The sequence below is a fragment of the Hyperolius riggenbachi genome, chromosome 1 (assembly GCF_040937935.1).
Source record: "Hyperolius riggenbachi isolate aHypRig1 chromosome 1, aHypRig1.pri, whole genome shotgun sequence".
Lineage (NCBI taxonomy): Eukaryota > Metazoa > Chordata > Amphibia > Anura > Hyperoliidae > Hyperolius > Hyperolius riggenbachi.
This window is the reverse complement of record NC_090646.1, coordinates 174,037,046-174,056,335: the sequence shown is the minus strand read 5'-3', so window position 1 is coordinate 174,056,335 and position 19,290 is coordinate 174,037,046. Positions and strand designations below refer to the sequence as shown.

The window sequence follows — 19,290 nt, the reverse complement described above, 5'->3', positions numbered from 1 at the left end:
ATCTTCATAGTGTTACATTACAGTAGTGTTATGCACAAATCTTGTTTTCAGCTGCTGAATAAAGGCGGAATGCCTGTCTGCAGTGTGTTTGTATGTGTAGCGAATTCACAATGCCTGTTTTTGTTTTTCTGCAAATAGAAGCAGAATATAGAGATTCTGCTTCTAACGCCTTATTGTGCCCCTGTGGAGTGTTAAATGCCATCTAATTCTTTGCTTGTAGAAAATGGGAGGACACCTGAGGCTGCTGAATATTGCATGTGCTGCCAAGGCAAAGAGAAGATTGATAACGCTAACAAAACCATCTCGAGAATCCCCCTTGCCTTTCACCATGCTGGGGGGGTCGGACAAGGGATTTGGTATCTTTGTTGACAGCGTGGATCCTGGAAGCAAAGCAGTGGAGGCTGGCTTAAAGCGAGGGGATCAGGTATGTCAGACCACCTTCTCCCTGGGAAAGCTCTGCTATTTACTGCTGGGGAAGAAAGGCAAAGAAAGAAGCAGCTCAATAATTCATGTCAATTAAATCCATTACCTCTGCAATTCCTATACATTAAAGGGAAAAAGGCAGCGCCAAAGCATTCTCTGTCAGGAAGGTAAATGTCACAGCTTGGATTATTAATCACGTTGCATTCCTTGCCCTTTACTTGTAGATATTGGAGGTGAATGGTCAGAACTTTGAAAATATTCAGCTAACAAAAGCTATGGAAATCCTCAAGAACAATACTCACCTGTCAATCACTGTGAAGACAAATCTGTTTGGTAAGTAAATTGAATGAACTGCTCATATCTATATCTAAAGGAAATTGGCCATTTATATGGAAAATGGAAGGGACGGTGAGAATGCTCATGGATTGGATATGGTGCATGTCGGCTTTCTCAAATCACATTATTGTGCTGAAATTAATGCTGATTCTCATCTCGGGAAAATGATACAACCACAGATCAGGGCTTGCATGTGTAATGTGGGGTACACACCATGCAATTTCCAATCAGATTGACAGGTAATCTGACAGGAAGTTGCATCATGTGTACATGTAGAAATTGGTCCCGATTTGCTGATGATACCTTCCCAAAATCTACACTAGCAGTCAAGCCAAGCACATTGCCCAAGTCTAGACAAAAAAAAAAATTGAACATTAAATGTACATCAGTAGTCAACAATAAGCATCGTTTTTATTTTTGCTAATGATGATCCAGTAATATTTTAATCATGGTTTCTCCCATGTCTCTACTGTTACCTGGTCTAAACCAGCAAAATTCTGACACCAGTTATTAAAGCAATAAGCTTATTTAGGAATCTGAAACCGTGTTTACAAAAATCATAGTAATATTTTTGAGCTAAACTGGGAGAACTTATTTTTAACCACAAAAGGGAAATGACCTGTTAACAAATGATGGAGTCTTCTGCTTGTGCTATAATTATTACTTTTGAAAATGACATGACTGACTCATTAGAACAATGTGTAAAATTATGATGCCAGGTCCCCTGTAATTTTAAGAAGGCAAAACCTTTTTGAGCCATATATTTACTTTTTACAGCTTTTTGTTTGATCTATCTATGTATCTAATTGTGTACGTTCAATTTTCCAGTTTTTAAAGAGCTCCTTGCTAGAATGCTGGAAGAAAAAAGAAATAGTGCCCCACACTTACCCAAAATAGGAGACATCAAGAAGGTCAGCCGCTACTCCATTCCAGACCTTGCAGTTGATGTTGAGCAAGTTATAGGCCTGGAAAAAGTTAGCAAAAAGGCCAAAGCTAACACAGTTGGAGGAAGGAACAAATTAAAGAAGATTTTGGATAAAACCCGTATAAGTATTCTACCCCAGAAACCGTACAAGTAAGAATATTTTTCAAAATATTTGAAAACTTTTGTATCGATGCAATATTGTGATTACTGTAAATGTTTTTTGTTTTTAACGAAAACCTCAGCATGCATTGGTCAGACATTTGCAAACACTGGTTACTTAAAATTTGTTCCTACTCCACAATTGTTCATGTGGCTCCAAAGTTGAAGTTAGTTATTGCCATATATTTACAGCTTTACTTTTCACCTGACTCTGAGGAGGAGGCTGGAGGTATCTGTGTGGGCATGATTATGGATTTAAGGAATAATGCAGTACAGAATGGTGATATGCAGCCAGCAAGATCAACGTGGTACCCGTGTCCACTTATTGAACTTAATGTTGGTCTATTGTAACACAGACCTGATTTTCCAAGGTACTCTAGGGCTGAAGAACAAGAGTGATCCTGCAGGCCTGGTCAGGATTTACTGAAAATAGTCATTCTTTAGGTGGTAGATGTTGGTAATCCTGACATGGACCATAGCAGGCCATAGAGAGATGGTCAATGGGAGACTAATAGTGGGCTTGCTTTCAAGTCTAATACCAATTATATGCTGCTTGTCAATGCGCTAAACAAAATAAAGGAGTGCGTTTGATTGGCCCTGTTACAGACTGAATACCATTTACAAGCTATTTGCAAGCAAGCTGGCATTGCAGACTTCTCACTGACCATCTCTAGTGATAGGTTAGTGAAATGGTGGTTGTGTAATTGTTGAGGTAACATGCATATGACTTCATTAGCACAGCTGCTGTTTCATTAACCTTTTAGCAATTCTAGCCATGGGCTCATTGGAAATGAATACACGCTATCAGCACAATGAATCCCATGCTAGGTCTTTTGCATCACGTATATTCTCCCGAATCGTTCAACCCGGGGTTCTTGATGAAACAGAGCCATTGTCTTGTATCCAAGAAGAGACACAAGTATGTCTTTGTCATCTGTCTTTAGACTTATCGCTTAATGCCAGCTTTACATCATGGCCTAAGCATCATTTCCTTTTACCAATAACAGATGCAATCTAACAAACAAGTCTTAATAAGTTGAGAAATATTTAATTACAGAGCACACACCCAAGAGCTACTACTTGCTACTTCATGTCCTGAAGTAATAAAATAGTCTATTGTATTGCACTAGCCTGTTCAACAAGCCTTCTACAAAGCACTTTTCAAAGGGTCTGGGGATTGTTTTCCCTGTGGTTGGGCCTCACCCTGCCTTATTGTAGCCGCAAACAGGTGCTGCCTATAAAATGTGTGCATTCATATGATCCGCTAGCTGGAGAAAGGAACTAATTGGTGGGAAATAGCAGTTAGTTGCCTGACACTCGGAGGAAAAATGCTAGACTTCCCTGCAGTACACATTATGCAAGCCTTCAGCTAGTGCACTCCCGGTAAACGATTAAGCAGAGCCGTGCTCCTCCTGGCTATAGCGTGATGTAATGTATCAGGAGAAAAGGTACCTGAAGCTCCACTGCTGATTAGGAAAGGCTGGACTGCTGCTGTCATGGAATATGTAACATAGCAACATAATATTTTCTGCTGTCGGAAATGGACTTCAAGTGAATAGAGTTTTCTCTCTATCGCTGGTCAGATATGGATCTCTTGTCTTTCCATTTGACATTTGCTAGTGAAGCATACACTGAGAAGGATTTCCACTTGACAGGATTTCTGGTCCTGTTTAGCGATTCTCTTTAGTGTCAGGTGAAAATATATTTACCTCTTGAAGTTCAGTGACATTTCACTCCTCTTGGAAGTGTTATCACACAGCAACGTGTAGGCGGGCAGCTCCCACGCATACAGCTTTGCAGCATCCATCCACCTGGCCTTTAGTGAGGTTTTTATGTTTAGGAATACTAAATAGAAATTGACTTAAAGAAAGGTCTGACTAACAAAGGATCATTTCTTCAAAAAAGTACATTTTCTTATATAATTATGGTTATGTTGACCAAACTGCCTTCTGGTGTCTTAGCTGTGAAGGAACCTAGAAGTGCTCTATTCAATTCTTGTCTCTGTTCCTCCCACTTAGTGTTTCTACACTACAGTTTCAATTGTCACCAGGTAGAGTCAATATTTTCTCACTGTACTGTTTCACCATATCTGTAAGCCCATGCGTACGTATTGTCTGGCCACCCAGTCAGATGGGGCAGGGTTAGAAAAATGATAGCTCACCTTACTGCTGATGAAATACCAGGAAGCGTAAAATACTATTCCCCCTCTGAGTCGTAGCAACTCGAAGGAAGAACTAATTTAAGATCCAGCTATTGCCGGTTCCCGAATTAATTTAAAATCCCGTGGGGTCGCTATAGTCATAATAACATTAAGTCTATGGTGGCGCCAAAGTCAGGTGCAAGGTAGTGTGCGCCAAGACAACCTGTCTTGTGTTGAACTCCAGTACTCAAAGATATTGGTTTACATTTTCCCATACACCACAGAACATATATTTTGATATTTAGCCTATTGTTCTAGCATCAGCTAGCCACCCACGCATGCATACTTTTTTTATTAGTATTCAATGTAATATATCTTTCTAGTAAGAAACATCTGAAAAAACTGAGGCTCAGTGTTCAAATGCTTGGAAGTAAATGCTGCCGACACGTGTCAGAATTGCAAGTATTGGTTGACCTTAATTGCTTTTGTATTTCCAGTGATATTGGAATTGGCCAGTCGCAAGATGACAGCATTGTTGGCCTGCGACAGACCAAGCACATGCCGGCCACACTTCCTGTCAGTGGGACGCTGTCATCCAGCAATCCAGATCTGCTGCAGTCTCACCATCGTATCTTAGACTTTAACGCCACACCAGGTAAGAACCTGCAGTTCTCGAGGTGCTGACACCTTTCCCCTTCTGATTCTGTTCACTTATCACTTTGCTCTGGCATTCTCAAGGAGCGGCTAGTGCTGATCTGTTTTCATTAACCTAGCTGATTGCGTGAGTTCCCTCTAACAGCTGCCAACTTATCCAAATGTTTATTTTTCCACTTTTCAGGATATTTTTAGCTGCGATTTTATACATGTACCGTGTATCAATTAGTCATCAGAAAATGTAACCTCTTGGAACAGACAATCAAACAGGGTGATTAAACCAAGAGTGCATAGGGATGGCTGCAGGTTGGGTAGGTAGATAGGAGGTTGATGAATGGGGCATGTAGGGAGTATATATAGTTTGTGTAAGGGAGGGGGCTGCAATGTTATTGGCTGGATCAGTGGCCAGGACAGACTCCTGCAGTCTACTACAGAGCACATGTAGTGTTACTGCACCCTGTTAAAACTCGTACACATGTTTAACTAAAGTCGGCGGAGGAAGCCGATAGCAACCACCTTAGACGATAATCCAGCGTGTGTATGGCAACTAGAGACCAATCCGCCCGGGGGATCAACTCACCTAGCGGATGGACAACTGGTCAATGCCACTCCCCTGTCCACTGCGTGACGTCACACATGCTGCTCCGTCGTCCCTCCGCCCCCACGCATAGCAACAGTACACATCGTCAGCTACATGGCTTCCCTGTGCTTCAAACAGTCTAGAGAAGTCACACAGGGTTAACTTCACCCTTGCCTCTGGATAAGGGCCGAGGGAAGGGAGGGGGGAACATGGCAGCTCCTACAGCTATTAGAAACCAGGACAAACTGCAGGAAAAAATGGTGCTTGGTTACCTTTAAAGACCTGTATAAAGCAATAGCACATAAAACGCATTCTATGCTATAGTATGAAGCTTTACATAAGAAGCACTTGTGGCTCACACATCATGCATTAACAGGCTGGCAAAACGTATGTGAAAAACGTGCTACAGGGCAGCAAACTACTGAACCGTGGAAACAGGTTCATGTATGTGATTCTGTATGCGTAGTCTTCTGAAAGGTTAGCTAGCGTAGTGGGAGGATGATTATTTTTTCCCCCTTAATTACAATTCTTTTTTTTTTTCCTCCCTTTGTATAGCTTTTCTTTGACAGGTAGAGAAAGGAAGAGAGATTTGGAATATATTATAAATATGCACTTCTTGGCTCAACACTGCCACTCAGTGGTAACATTTGAGATTCCACACTTCGGCTAATATTGCTTTTTGTGCGGTTTCTGTATTTTTGCAGCACATTCCTTGCCACAAACACATATATTTTTTCAGCTTTCTCAAAATGTGTGTAAATGAGAAATATGTTGAATTACTTTATGAATTAATAATAATTATATACCATATTCAATTTGCAAGCTACTGCATACTCACGGTTACAGGGAATAGACATAAATATATCAAAGTTTACTGTTTTATGTAGATATTTTGAAGAAATAATGTACATATTGTCTTCTGTAGATCTGCCTGACCAAGTATTGCGAGTGTTTAAAGCAGACCAGCAGAGCCGCTATATAATGATCAGTAAAGACACCACAGCCAAGGAAGTGGTCATCCAGGCTATCAGGGAGTTTGCACTTACCGCTGTGCCAGATGCTTACTCTCTGTGTGAGGTGTCTGTCACACCTGAATTGGTCATCAAGCAGAGAAGACTTCCAGATCAGCTGTCTAAGCTGGCCGACAGAATACAGCTGAGTGGCAGGTACTTTATCTTTCATCAGTGCTTCACGATAGGATTACTTTCCAGTCAGCCATTGATTATAATGCTCTACTTATATTCAAAAGAATGTCACTGCCAATTTAAATAAATATCGCCATGATAGATTCAGCACTACACTGTAAGTTATTGGTAGAGGCTGAGTGCCATCTGCCTTTCAAATTGCTCTGAATCAGTATACCATTTATTGGCTAGCTTAAAGGACAACTATAGTGAGAAGAATATGGAAGCTGCCATATTTTTTTCCTTTTAAACAATGCCAGTTGCCTGGCAGCCCTGCTGATCTAATTGCCTACAAAAGTGTCTGAGTAACACTTAAGGTGCCCATACAGTTGATTTCCCGCCGATAGACAGCAGATTCGATCACTGTGATTGAATCTGCTGTGAAATCGATACGCAAGCGCTGACTGTTCAACCGATTTCCCTCCGAAATCGATCCTGTCGATCTGTCCGCACAAAAAATTTTGCTCGAACGCCGGCGGGTAGGGAGTGTGTCCCCACGGTCCCTTTTCCGCACTGGGCTCCGGCTGGCTTCACTTACTTCCTGTGGGGGGAAGCGCCCTCTACTGTTTAAACTTCCACTGACAGGAAGTAAAGTGAAGGCGGAGCCTAGAGTGGAGAAGAGATCGTGGGGACTCGTGCCAGCTGGATCAGGTAATGTATGCGGGGGGAGGCGGCAGCGACAGCTCCACAGATTCTATATCGATTTCATAGTGAAATCGATTCAAAATCTGTTTGCCGTGTAGGCAGCCAATGGATCCCTCTGTGATCAGATTAGATCACAGAGGGATCTATCTGTTTGTCGATCTGGTAGCAAGCGATCAGTGTATGGCTGCCTTTAGAAACAAGCATGCAGATTCTTATCAGGTCTGACAATAATGTCAGAAACACCTGACTGCTGCATGCTTGTTCAGGGGCTATGGCTGAAAGTGTCAGAGGCAGAGGATCAGCAGGACAGCCAGGCAACTGGTATTAGTTAAAAGGAAGAACATATGGCAGCCCCCATTTCCCTCTTGCTTCATTTGCCCTTTAAGATGTAAAAGGAGCCTTTACCCCTTCTAAGGGCGCGTTTCCACTTGAGCGGAAAGCGCCGCGAATCCGCAGAGTTTCCCCGCAGGCGAATAGTGCGGGAAAACTCTGCCATAGGGTGCATTGGTAACGCCGGCCGAATCGATACCACTAGCGATTCGGCCGGCTTTTCCATCCAAATCGGCTCTGGAGGCTGCGGATCCCATAGCCGTGCATGGCACGGCTGATTGGATTCGTCTGCTTTCCCCGCAGACCTAGAAGAGCTGGCGCGCCCCTCGTAGACGCGCGCCGCTCAAGTGGAATCGCGCCCTGAATGATACAATCCTATAGTATCAAGTCATCTGCAGAGTCATCTCTACAATACTCTCAGCCAAAAATGGAAGTGAGTATTTGTATTAGCATTTCTACTTGAAATGCATATGTTGTGCAAAGATAACCTGTATTTGTCTCACTTGCTTTTTAAGTTTTGTTGGAATTTAGCAATTTAATAGAGTATCTGTTTAGGTATTACCTTAAAAACAACATGGAGACGGAGACGTTGTGCTCGGATGAAGATGCCCAGGACTTGCTGAGGGAAAGCCAGATCTCCTTGTTGCAGCTGAGCACCATTGAGGTGGCCACACAGTTGTCCATGAGGAACTTTGAACTGTTCAGGAACATTGAGCCTACAGAATATATTGATGATCTCTTCAAACTGAAATCAAAGATTGGATCTAGCAACCTCAAGAAGTTTGAAGAAGTGATCAACCAAGAAACCTTTTGGGTGGCCTCTGAAATCCTAAGGGAAACCAACCAGCTGAAAAGGATGAAGATCATCAAGCATTTCATCAAGATAGCGTTGCACTGTAGAGAATGCAAGAACTTCAACTCTATGTTTGCAATTATTAGGTAAAATTCAGCTAAATCAACATGTAGTTTTAGTGTTAATAAACTGTCTAGTTATGTTTTAAGACAAGAATAAAAACTAAAGCAGTCGCATGGTTTCAGCTCACCAAGCCCCAAAACCGCTTCCATGCAACCATCTGTTAATTGCTAGTATAGTAGTGCTATGCGAGCATTGGTGGTATTCATTCAGGAATGTCGACATACTTCTTATGGCATACAGTCTAGTTCTATTAGCATCAAGTATCTAGCTGATGTAACCACTATTTATGTTACTCCAGTATTTGCCAAACTTTGTATTTTCACTAAAGGTCTCTTCATATTTCTCTGCTTTGGGAGCAGTTTATTATACCTCTGATAAACTTTCCGTGTTCCTACCAGATGTGGAGGTAGGCTGCATACTCCCAAGCTTCTCTGTCAAAATAGCATCACTACATAGACCTTATGCTTTTCTTTTGACTTAAACTCTTTGGTGCTTCACCCTTTACTCTATATCTTCTAGTGTTTTTTCACAAATGTGCTAACATATTGCCATTTGGGATCCATAATTCTTTTTATCAAGCAAAGTATATATATTAAGTTTACTGATTTTGTCTTAAAAGCACTGTTACAGTTAATATTGATATTGGTTTGATTGCAGTGGCTTAAACCTGGCTCCAGTGTCTAGACTAAGAACAACATGGGAAAAGCTACCTAGTAAATATGAAAAACTTTTTCAAGATCTTCAAGACCTGTTTGACCCGTCAAGGAATATGGCAAAATACCGTAATGTGCTGAACAGCCAGAACCTCCAGCCACCTATAATCCCGTTATTTCCTGTCATCAAGAAAGACCTAACATTTCTACATGAAGGTACTGGCATTGCTGTACTATTTATTGCATGTTGTTCTTGGCAGTTTATTAGTTCTCCATAGCAAGAGTTGCAGGTGACACTTTTCCATGTGTACAGATGTCCCACCAGATGTCAGCATCTTTCTGTTCAGTAGAGATTATCAGTGACATGCAACATTTATCTGCTGGTACAAATCAAATTGCAGTTTTCATGCAGCTTGGAATTCAGTTAACCAAATACAGTTGCTGCCCATTTGGATCTGTCTAATTCCACACCGCTTTCAATTTGCAATTAAATTTGCCTAAACAAGCATCTGATTCTCATTGATCACTTCTGGTTCACGGTGCGCTTGTTGGGAAATCTGTAACTTCTATTATTCAGTGATCTGCTAAGTTGGATGCCTCCTGCTAGTCCTTGCTTCTCCCCTGTCCATAGACAAGAACAGGCTGCTCAGCATGTGTGCAATGATTGTTCCAACACTGTCCTGTAAAATGATTTTGGATGACCATAATCCAATGAAGATATGTACAAAGCTTTAACTCTGCAAGTCCAATTAACTTTGCTTATTATTTTTTTGTTTACCCCAATCAGGTAATGATTCAAAAGTTGAAGGACTGGTGAACTTTGAAAAGCTACGGATGATCGCTAAAGAAATCCGCCATGTTGGTAGAATGGCCTCTGTGAACATGGACCCAGCTCTAATGTTCCGCACAAGGTATCATCTCATATTTACTCAGTGTGAATGCATAGTGGGATCCTTTCTTTGTAGTATATCTGAGAGTCAGATTTTGTAAATACGCTGCAGATAATTCCAGTAGCCTAATGTAGATTTCAGTAGAGGATTTACAGCTTCCTAGATGCTGTTTGTTGATCTTCAGATTCTAATGTTATATGTATGTTATACCAACTTCCTCATCAGATGTAGGGCCTGTTTCCACTACATGCAGATTGAATGCAGAAAAACTAACTCCAATGAATGCCTATGGGAAAATCTGCATCAGAAAAATCGCGTTTAGTGGAAACAGGCCCATAGGCATTCATTGGAGTCAGTTTTTCTGCATCCAATCTGCGTGTAGTGGAAACAGTCCCTAAGTGTTTTAACAAAGTGTGTGTTAGGGAAATAGTGCAACTAGCAATTATACGATTTTGTGTCTTCAATAGTCAACCCATAAGTGTCCTTAGCTGTATTCTCACCAAATCATACGTGAAACTCTAGTTTGGACTCTTATCCTTGTGCTGGTTTTGTTCTGATATGCTAGCTTTCCTTCTACAGTGCTTGGAGTAGGACCCTAGTGACGCATATCCCAGCATGCTTTATACTGCTCTTACCAGATCAAAGGAACATTTACTGACATAATTGTAGTTAGAGTTCTTGTTTCATATATCTCTAGTAGTAGCTACCAGAGGAAGAACAAGATGACAGGTGAAACTTTATTCTAACAGCTAAGAACCGATAGTTTACAGCAGTAAAGGCAGGGCTGTATTTTATCAAACAAGGCAACTGGAAAGACTTAATAGTAAGAAAGTTAAAAGAGAACTCCTGAGTTTGTCAAATAAGTGTCCAGTATCTACCACCAATGATCTTTGAATACCATTGTTCCGTGCTCATTTCCTATTTCTGCTTTGAAATATTGCAGTCTTTTGTTTACAGTGTTGTGGAGATTCTTTAAAGGGACTCCGAGCAGTGCAAAAACTATGGAAAGATGCATATCATTTTAAAGCTCTCTTTCTCCTCTTTCCAATGATATATAAACCGCCACCCTACGCCTTTTAGTTTTCGCTATTTTCGCGGTTGAAATTGCCGCGGCCGCGATTTCAATCGCGAAAATAGAGAAAACTAAAAGGCGTAGGGCGACGATTTAGGTGTCGCCAGAAAGAGGAGAAAGAGAGCTTTAAAATTATATCTATCTTTCCATAGTTAAATTGTATTACACAGGGCGACTTTTTCCTAAAATCAGCAGCTCCATTCTGCGAAAATAGTGAAAACTAAAAGGCGTAGGGTGGCGGTTTATATATCATTGGAAAGAGGAGAAAGAGAGCTTTAAAATGATATGCATCTTTCCATAGTTTTTGCACTGCTCGGAGTCCCTTTAAGTGGAAATTAAGATAGTATTTATACACCCTTCTAGTATTAATCGTGACAACTCAGTTCTTCTGAGTAGAGCCCAGCTATTTTATTGTCAATAATAAATATTTTTGTACTAAAAGTTTGTTCCTATAATTATTTTCTTTAAATAGCACTAGTTGTGCAGTTGATACTTTTTCATGGACCTGCAAGAGAAAAAAAAATTATGTACAATTTCTATTCGATGTCCAGTCCAGTACATTTTCATGGAAATGGAGTTCTCCTTTAAACTCTTTTAATTAAAGCCCTATATACACACAGTACTATACAAGCACTATATAGAGCAGGCAGGGATTTTGTTAATAAGAGCCTGTAGAATTGAGCCATGACTATCACAGCTTCTCGTGCTGTTAGATATAGCTGTTGGCTTCTAGTGTGTCTTGTCCTGACGACTGGGTCTTTCTTTCTGAGCTTGTGATCTTTCTCTCTCCCTTTTCTCTCTGTCTCTGTACCCGTGCTTCTTACTACATGGCTATCACTTGCAGGAAGAAGAAATGGAGAAGTTTGGGGTGAGTTTGTCGGTGGTCTTACTGCGACACCTTTTTCATTCTACCCATTCGCATTTCCCCCTTTCTTTTGCTTTTTCGCTTTTTGTTACCTTTTAACCCTTTGGCTGGCAGACTGTTGATTTACTCAACTCATACTGTTATCTTTGTCAGTTTACAGCTAGACTTATCTTGGTTTATTTAAATGTGTACAAACACATGTGCTCTGTAAAAGCTCTTACCTTATTCTGTAAAAGTCAACCTGTTTCTGATATTGCAGAAGCATGGCACGTGTGGCACCAAACCATAGCCACAAGAGTGATAGCACTTTGGTTATGGTTACAGTATTAAAGCCAATTACATGATTACATTTTTATTAGCAGTGCAATAAACAAGTGATTATGGCATCCAGGCAACGTCCAGTTATGATTGGCCAGGAGAGGGCAGACTGAAGACACTTGGTTTTGAATTTCCCACTATATGCCTCTGCTATTGCACTGCATCATTAGCGGAGAATAAACACTCCTAAGTACAGGTGATATATAGTCCTGTCCACCCAGTGGTTTAGCCCTGGACACAGCAAGTGACTTGACTTCCTTTTACTACACTGCTCGATATCAAACTCAGACAAGTCAAGACTCCTAATAAGATACTTTAGACCACCAACCCTCTGAATATTTCTCACGTTGGTCCTCCCCTGTCAGCAAGATGTGTTATTTTTTTTACTTTTAAAGCACATTCTGTAGTTAAGGGAGTCCAAATCATCCTGAAATAACTTTTGACTGTGTCAACATAACAAAACAATTGTCACTTCAGCTGGAAGTTTAGTTTCATGAATTAGTTGCTTTGTGTTGTCAAATTGTTTTCTTTTAGGCGTGGTAAGTGAAGGGTAACAGAACGTGACAAACGAGATTGTCTCTCTCCTTTCCTCCTCAATAACCATTTAAGGTCCATATTGCATGATTATCAGTCCAGGCCTCCTCATGTACTAACTGGCTACTATACTGACCACAGAACACAATAAGTTAACAAAATAACAGTCATCGAGCCACATCATAAACCATGACTGCAGTAGAACCATCCAGATATTTGCAGCATGAACTTCTTCTATGTTTTGGTTGCGTATATTTACTACTTATGTTTTACATGGGTAAGTGTGTGAGTCTTGTCACAGTGGAAGGGGTACATGAGCTCTTCGGGAGCAGTCTATGCAGGTATTCATGTCCCCTGTATTGTAACATATCCAGTGGTTAATGGGGATTTAGTTTTTAAAATAACTAGCTTGCATTAGCTTTGTGTTACCATAATGAAGCATGTTGGGAATATACATAGATTTTTTTTTTATTTTTTTTTAGAATACCTGCATGTCTGTGATTCTTCAGAGCCAGATGCAGAAGATGTTATTTCATTGTCGCTTGTCATCTGTTTGCAGGTCACTCAGCCAAGGGAGCACCAATGCAACTGTCCTCGATGTGGCACAGACTGGTGGCCACAAAAAACGAGTCCGTCGGAGCTCTTTCCTAAACGCCAAGAAATTATATGAAGATGCACAGATGGCTCGCAAAGTCAAGCAATACTTATCTGATCTGGAGCTTGAAATGGATGAAGAAAATCTGCAGACACTATCTCTGCAATGTGAGCCTTCAACAAATACATGTGAGTAATGGGTTATTGGACACAAACCATAAGCACCTTTTCTCCTCTGCAGACTGACTTCTAGATGCCCCTTGATGTCTGCTTGCTATGATTTGGAAGCTGCTAGCTCTTGTGTAGAGATCAGGCTATTGGTCCAGCTACCCCTAAAATTTACATAAGGCGATAGCAGTCTCCAAAACTAGAAGAAGGCAGCAGAGGACACTTTATCCAACGTGCAGCCCCAGCTTTCTTCTCCTCCCACTTCCCTGCAGAGCTCACCAAGGAAAGGGAACAAAAACATGTACATGCAAAAAGGGCGTCTGGAAATTTGGGTGCCCGAAATAGCCACTAGGAGATTATCAGGGAATGTACAAATATTCTACTATTATAGCAGTCTCCAAAACCAGAGAGACACACAACAGTGACTGCCATTGGCGTAGATCAAGTACGTTGGGAGAAGGTGAGTATACCATTAGTGTTGAAATGAATTTACCTGAACACCACACTTTAGTACTGAACCTGTGGACAGGACAGGGTCAGGGGACATTCACATACTTGTGCTCACAGCATGTTTCACATGACTCTGATACTTGCTCCTTTTGACTCTGGAAGGAGGAAGTAGTCATGTGGAACGCACTGTGAAACGCAAGTAAGGCCACTCCCCCTGATCTTGTCTGCGGGTTTGCTGCTGAATGATGCTGCAGTGTGGTGTTCAGTTGAATTTGGAACAATGTTCTGAATTAGAGAACCAAATACCGTATACAGTATATGCTCCACGTGACAGCTCGCAGCCTTATCCCGAAACTCTCTTTAGTGACCATATCCAGCCTTTACAAAAAGCATAATGGACTGTTCTGTAACAATCAAGGCAGAGGGATATTCACAGATAACACCAGTATAACTTGGGTGGGGAATTAGATTAGTTTTTCCATGGATATTGGAATATAAGCTCTTTAAAATTGTCCACCTTCTGGTTTAAGTTTATTGGTCCTTTTATCGTATTGCATTACACATGGAATTATAATGATAAAATGTTTCTTCAGTGCCAAAAACCCCTGGTGACAAGCGATCGGGGAAGCCAGAAACATCACCTGTGGCACCGCGGGCATCATCACAGCAGAAGCAGCAGCCAGCGAAGCCCGCCCAAGCATTACAGGTGCCAGCTGTGGCTCTTTATCCTTCCAGGAAGAAGGTGGCAGTCAAAGATCTTCCTCCTTTCGGTATGTTTAATAATTCTTGCTTCCTGGATAGAATAATACTTGCTTACCTAGATAGATCTTTCCATCCTATACTTTAATAAACTGTGACTCTCTGGTTGGCTGAAATTGTCTTAAAGTGAACCTGGGGTGAAAATAAACTGAGATAAACAAATAAAGAAAACAAACAAAGAAAAAAAACTGAGATAAACAAATGTATCTATCCTCCTACCCCAATTGTATAGATCGATATCCCACAGTTTTATGTTTAGACCACTTTAAAATATATTTAATGTTTTATTGTCTCTGCTCAATGACAGTCTGTCAAGTGTCACAGAGCTAAATATAAGAACTATTGACTTTTTTTATCGCCAGCTTTTCACTGCCAAGCAAGCGCTTTATAGCTATAATTACTTATCCATCTAACTAGGTCCTGACTGAAGAGAAACTGCTAATTGCTTAACTAACAGTTACAGGCAGAAAAGGAACACAGCCTGGTTAGTAATCTGCTTGGCATTGTACGTACACGTGTATCTCATCATGTCACCTCAGGTACACTTTAATAAAATACAATTTAAAAAAATAAGGAATGAGGACACCATCCGAGGCCACTGATTAAGTTATTTATAAAACTATATTTTTCCCCTTTACAAACAAAATCCTCCCAGCGGCTATTTATAAAGTTGGAAAGTGGTTAATCACTAGTGTCTTTTCATAATAATTTATTCTTCATATTGCTTGGATGGCTTCACCATGTACAAGTGAATCTCAGCAAGCCAAAAAGTTACTTACTGGAGATGATCACTCAAATGCAAGAAATTCCTACTTGTATGCACATTTAATGCAGATTATATACAGATTGGGCCAATCAAGAACTGTAGACTGTTCATTTAATTGGTCCAATAATTGTTGCTTTTAATTGGTCTTATTCCAGTTTGCATTATAGTAAACCGGAGATGGGCTTAATAAAATATTTGACACCTATCCAGGGCTTCATCCAGTCCCATGAGCACCGATGCGTCCATCGCCGTCCTCCCGAGTGCCTCCGCTAAGCTGCAATCAGCCCTGCTAACTGGCTCGGCCGCGCCAGTCGGGCTCTTCTGCACATGCGCGACTGGGCCAAATTACCGGGACTGATTGCGGCTGAACAGAGGCACTCTGACGCTGCTCATGGGGCTGGAGGAAGCCCCGGGTAAGTATGAAATCTTTTAGTAAGCCCATCTCAGGTACACTTTAAGGGTCCTTTTACACTTAGGCTAGGTTTCCATTTATGCAAAATTGGGCCAATTCCTCGGCCACAAATTCGAATGGAATTTGGCAGCCTATAGAACTCTATGCAGAGCACCCGAATTTGTGGCCGGGGAAAAATCTGAGGCCCTGCAGCATAATGATGGCGTCACCCAACCGAATCCCATAGCGCGGCTAGAGGGATTCAGCTGTGAGACGTGTCACAGCTGTGCCGCATCGCATCTCGCAAGATGTATGCCAATGCCACAGTGGAAACGATGCCTAAGGGTCGGGTCGTGTTTCTCAGCTCGTTGCAGTGGCTATTACAGTCGATGGAGAATGACACACTGCCTGCGATGCGAAGGAAATGCTCCGGGTAATGCAGAAGCTGCAGTACGTTACCATGGGACCTCTGCAGTAATCCTGAATGGACATGGGCTATAATGTGCGGTGCCACTTGTCACCTCCGGTGTAGTGTGATTTTCCAAATTGCACCGGATTCCACCTATTGTAAAAGGACCCTCAAGGACAACTATAGCAAAAAAAATAAAAATAAATAACATTTAAAATCTAAAACGTACATGTCTCACAAAGTAAAATTCACTATACATTCCTTTTTTCTTATGTCACTGTTCCTTACAATAGGTAGTGAAAATCATATAGATCCTTTCCAGGGAGTGCTTTTGTAAAGAATAAGGGCAATACTAAGAATCGCTCATGAGGAGATGGACTAGTCTAGTCCCTATCAGATGTGTCAGCTTTTTACTACCTACTGGAAGTGACAGCAACTTAGGAAAAAAGTGATTTATAGTGCATGTTACTCTAGGAGAAATTTACATTTTCTACATAGGTATTTTACAATTTTTCAGGATAGTGGTCCTGTAACTTTTTGTGCAAGTATGCATTATTTGCATCTCCAGTGATCATCTCCAGTACTTCCACTTGCATTTTCCACATCCCTGCACAACAGACACACACCTTCAGCCCTCCCTATAAAAGACTCAGCCTCTATACTTTGACATCTGTCTCTTTAATAAGGCATCAACTCTCCACAAGCGTTGAAGAAAATTCTTTCTTTATCAGAAGAAGGAAGTTTGGACCGACACAAGAAGGCAGCAGAGGACACTTTATCCAACGCGTCATCCCAGCTTTCTTCTCCTCCCACTTCCCCACAGAGCTCACCGAGGAAAGGTAACACAAAACATGTACAAGCATTAGGAGTGTACATGCAAAAAGGGCACCCGGAAACTGGCACACCCGAAAATAGCCCCTAGTAGAATGTCAGTACATTTACTGATATTCTACTATTCGCCGTGCCAATTCTGATAGTAAAATATTGGTAAATTATACCGATATTTTCCTACAGCTAAACCTTGCCCTATGCTCACACACAACCCTTCCTCTACCGATGCCTAACCCTAAACTTCCCTCCCCCCCTCTTGCCCAACCCTAATCACCCCCTCCCAATCGATGCCTAACCTTAAAATACACACCTTCCTCCCCACCCGACTCCTAACCTTAAAGACTTACCCAGCGACGCCTAACCTTAAAGTATCAGACGCTTGCTTTTTGTAGACGCAGTTTGCATGGTACGTGACCGTGCCACTATTCTATCAGGCGCTTAAACTTCCCACAGTAGCTTATTTCGCTATGGGTGCTTAAGGTGGCGCCCAAATTTCCTGCTTGCGCATTATGAAAATTAGAGCCTGGTATTAACAGTGCATATAGTAATTGTGCTGAGTGCTACTGCTGTGCTAATGGCTGTATAAAGGTGTTTCCATTGCAGTTGCCTTCTCAGGCTGGCAAATTCTTTTCCACTCAAGTTTTGTAAAGCTGCACTATTTTTTTTTTTTTTTGCTTGTGTATTTTCAACATATTAACTTAAAAAAAGTTTCCTGGCTGATTACAATGTAATTACATTACATTGTTTTTCTAAGGGCCGAATGTATCTGGGAGAACTTAGTGAGGAACTAAGTTCTTTTCCCACAGAAGACACCAGGCAGATTTAGATTGCAGGTTTTGAATGTTGTCGGGGGGGGATAGTTGGAGAGTAATTTTGTAGAAGTGGTGGGGACAGCATGTAGACTAGCTACATTTGCTAGCATCAGTTTTAGGTGTGTGTGTGGGGGGGGGGGGGGGATTGCCACATTTTTGTAGCTGCATGAGTCCATCAATTGTAAAAATGAGGACCCCAACACCAGCTAAATGTCTTCAAACTTTGTATTGGCACTTTGACAGGATGCTCACTGGTTTCTAAGTATCACAATCAATCGTTGCAAATATTCTCGGTTTGCATTTTAGAATTAAGCTAGATAAATGCTGGAGCTTCATTTATTTGTTTTGCTGTCTTCCAAACTGCATACCCTGAGTGCAAACCCTAATTTGCTACTCCTGAAGTGAAATCCAAAGTGAACAAAACTGTTACGCAAACCAGAAGCAAAAGTAAAAGGATAATTTGATTTCTCTTGTTCTACTTAGTTTATGAATCTTATCAAAGCCTTTATAAGCACTTTTGACGATTGTGCTGTCTTGGTACATTACATAACAATCTTTTATTCCTTATTACAGTTTGGTACAGCAGTGTGATATGGATGGTTTTATCTTGCAGGATATACCATGGCAGCGAGTGGCACAGTGGATAACTTCTCAGACTCTGGTCACAGCGAGATCTCCTCCCGTTCCAGCATAGTCAGCAACTCCTCATTTGACGGCATGCACTTGCATGATGGACGACAGCGGCATTCTGTGAGCATTGTGGAGACCAACCTGGGGCCGGGGAGGACAGACAGGAGAACTGCAATGGATGATCCTTGCTGTATAGGGTATGTGTCTAATGGAATTTACCAAGCTTTCTCATTTTCCTATTGTGAGCCCTGCCATGATGACCACATAAAAACTATTTATATGAATGAAAGATACATTCTCTATTCCATTATGGCAGCTTATGTCAGTGTGTGTTTGCATGCTATGAGATGAATAACAATAGAATCGTTACCATGCTCATTAGTGTTGGGATGGCATCAGAACAATGATATGAATTACACATTTGGCTAAGGGCTATAGCAGAGCTATGTATTGGGTGATTACCTGTAAGGACTAGTGTTATGCAGATTGTTCTCAGACAGTTAACTGAGAGAGATGAACTGGCATGTTTTTGCATGCCTTTTTGTCTGGTTTCCATTGCTGAACCAGCTACATCAGGAAATATACCAAAGACTTAAAGTGAACCTTAACCGTAAAAAATAAGAGTTTCACTTATCTGGAGCTTTGACCAGCCCCCTGCAGCCTTCCTGTGCCCACATAGTCACTCACGGATCCTCCAGTCCCCTGCCGCAAGCTAGTTTTGGCCAGTGCGCCTATGCGGCCCTTGTCGTGCACAACCTTGATCATGCTCCCGTTGCTGTGACCGTCTTGCTCATGCGCAGTATGTGTACGTACACGTACTGTGCATGTGCAGGACGGCCACGATGACAGGAGCGCG

General features: G+C 41.5%; 1 protein-coding gene across 12 annotated transcripts in view; it reads left to right on the top strand.

Annotated features, from left to right (window-relative positions):
- RAPGEF2 (Rap guanine nucleotide exchange factor 2) overlaps positions 1-19,290 on the top strand; it is a 417,203-nt gene that overhangs the window by 382,894 nt on the left and 15,019 nt on the right. For 9 of the 12 annotated variants that reach the window (XM_068278845.1, XM_068278846.1, XM_068278844.1 and 6 more), the window contains 13 exons: positions 221-424; positions 648-756; positions 1,588-1,834; positions 4,481-4,638; positions 6,143-6,383; positions 7,932-8,315; positions 8,950-9,161; positions 9,733-9,856; positions 11,752-11,775; positions 13,184-13,407; positions 14,430-14,606; positions 16,848-17,000; positions 18,418-18,631. In XM_068278845.1, the coding sequence (XP_068134946.1) occupies positions 221-424; positions 648-756; positions 1,588-1,834; positions 4,481-4,638; positions 6,143-6,383; positions 7,932-8,315; positions 8,950-9,161; positions 9,733-9,856; positions 11,752-11,775; positions 13,184-13,407; positions 14,430-14,606; positions 16,848-17,000; positions 18,418-18,631 (2,471 nt within the window). The remainder of the gene's footprint in view (positions 1-220; positions 425-647; positions 757-1,587; positions 1,835-4,480; positions 4,639-6,142; positions 6,384-7,931; positions 8,316-8,949; positions 9,162-9,732; positions 9,857-11,751; positions 11,776-13,183; positions 13,408-14,429; positions 14,607-16,847; positions 17,001-18,417; positions 18,632-19,290) is intronic. The other 3 variants (XM_068278849.1, XM_068278847.1, XM_068278850.1) reach the window with 3 other exon arrangements.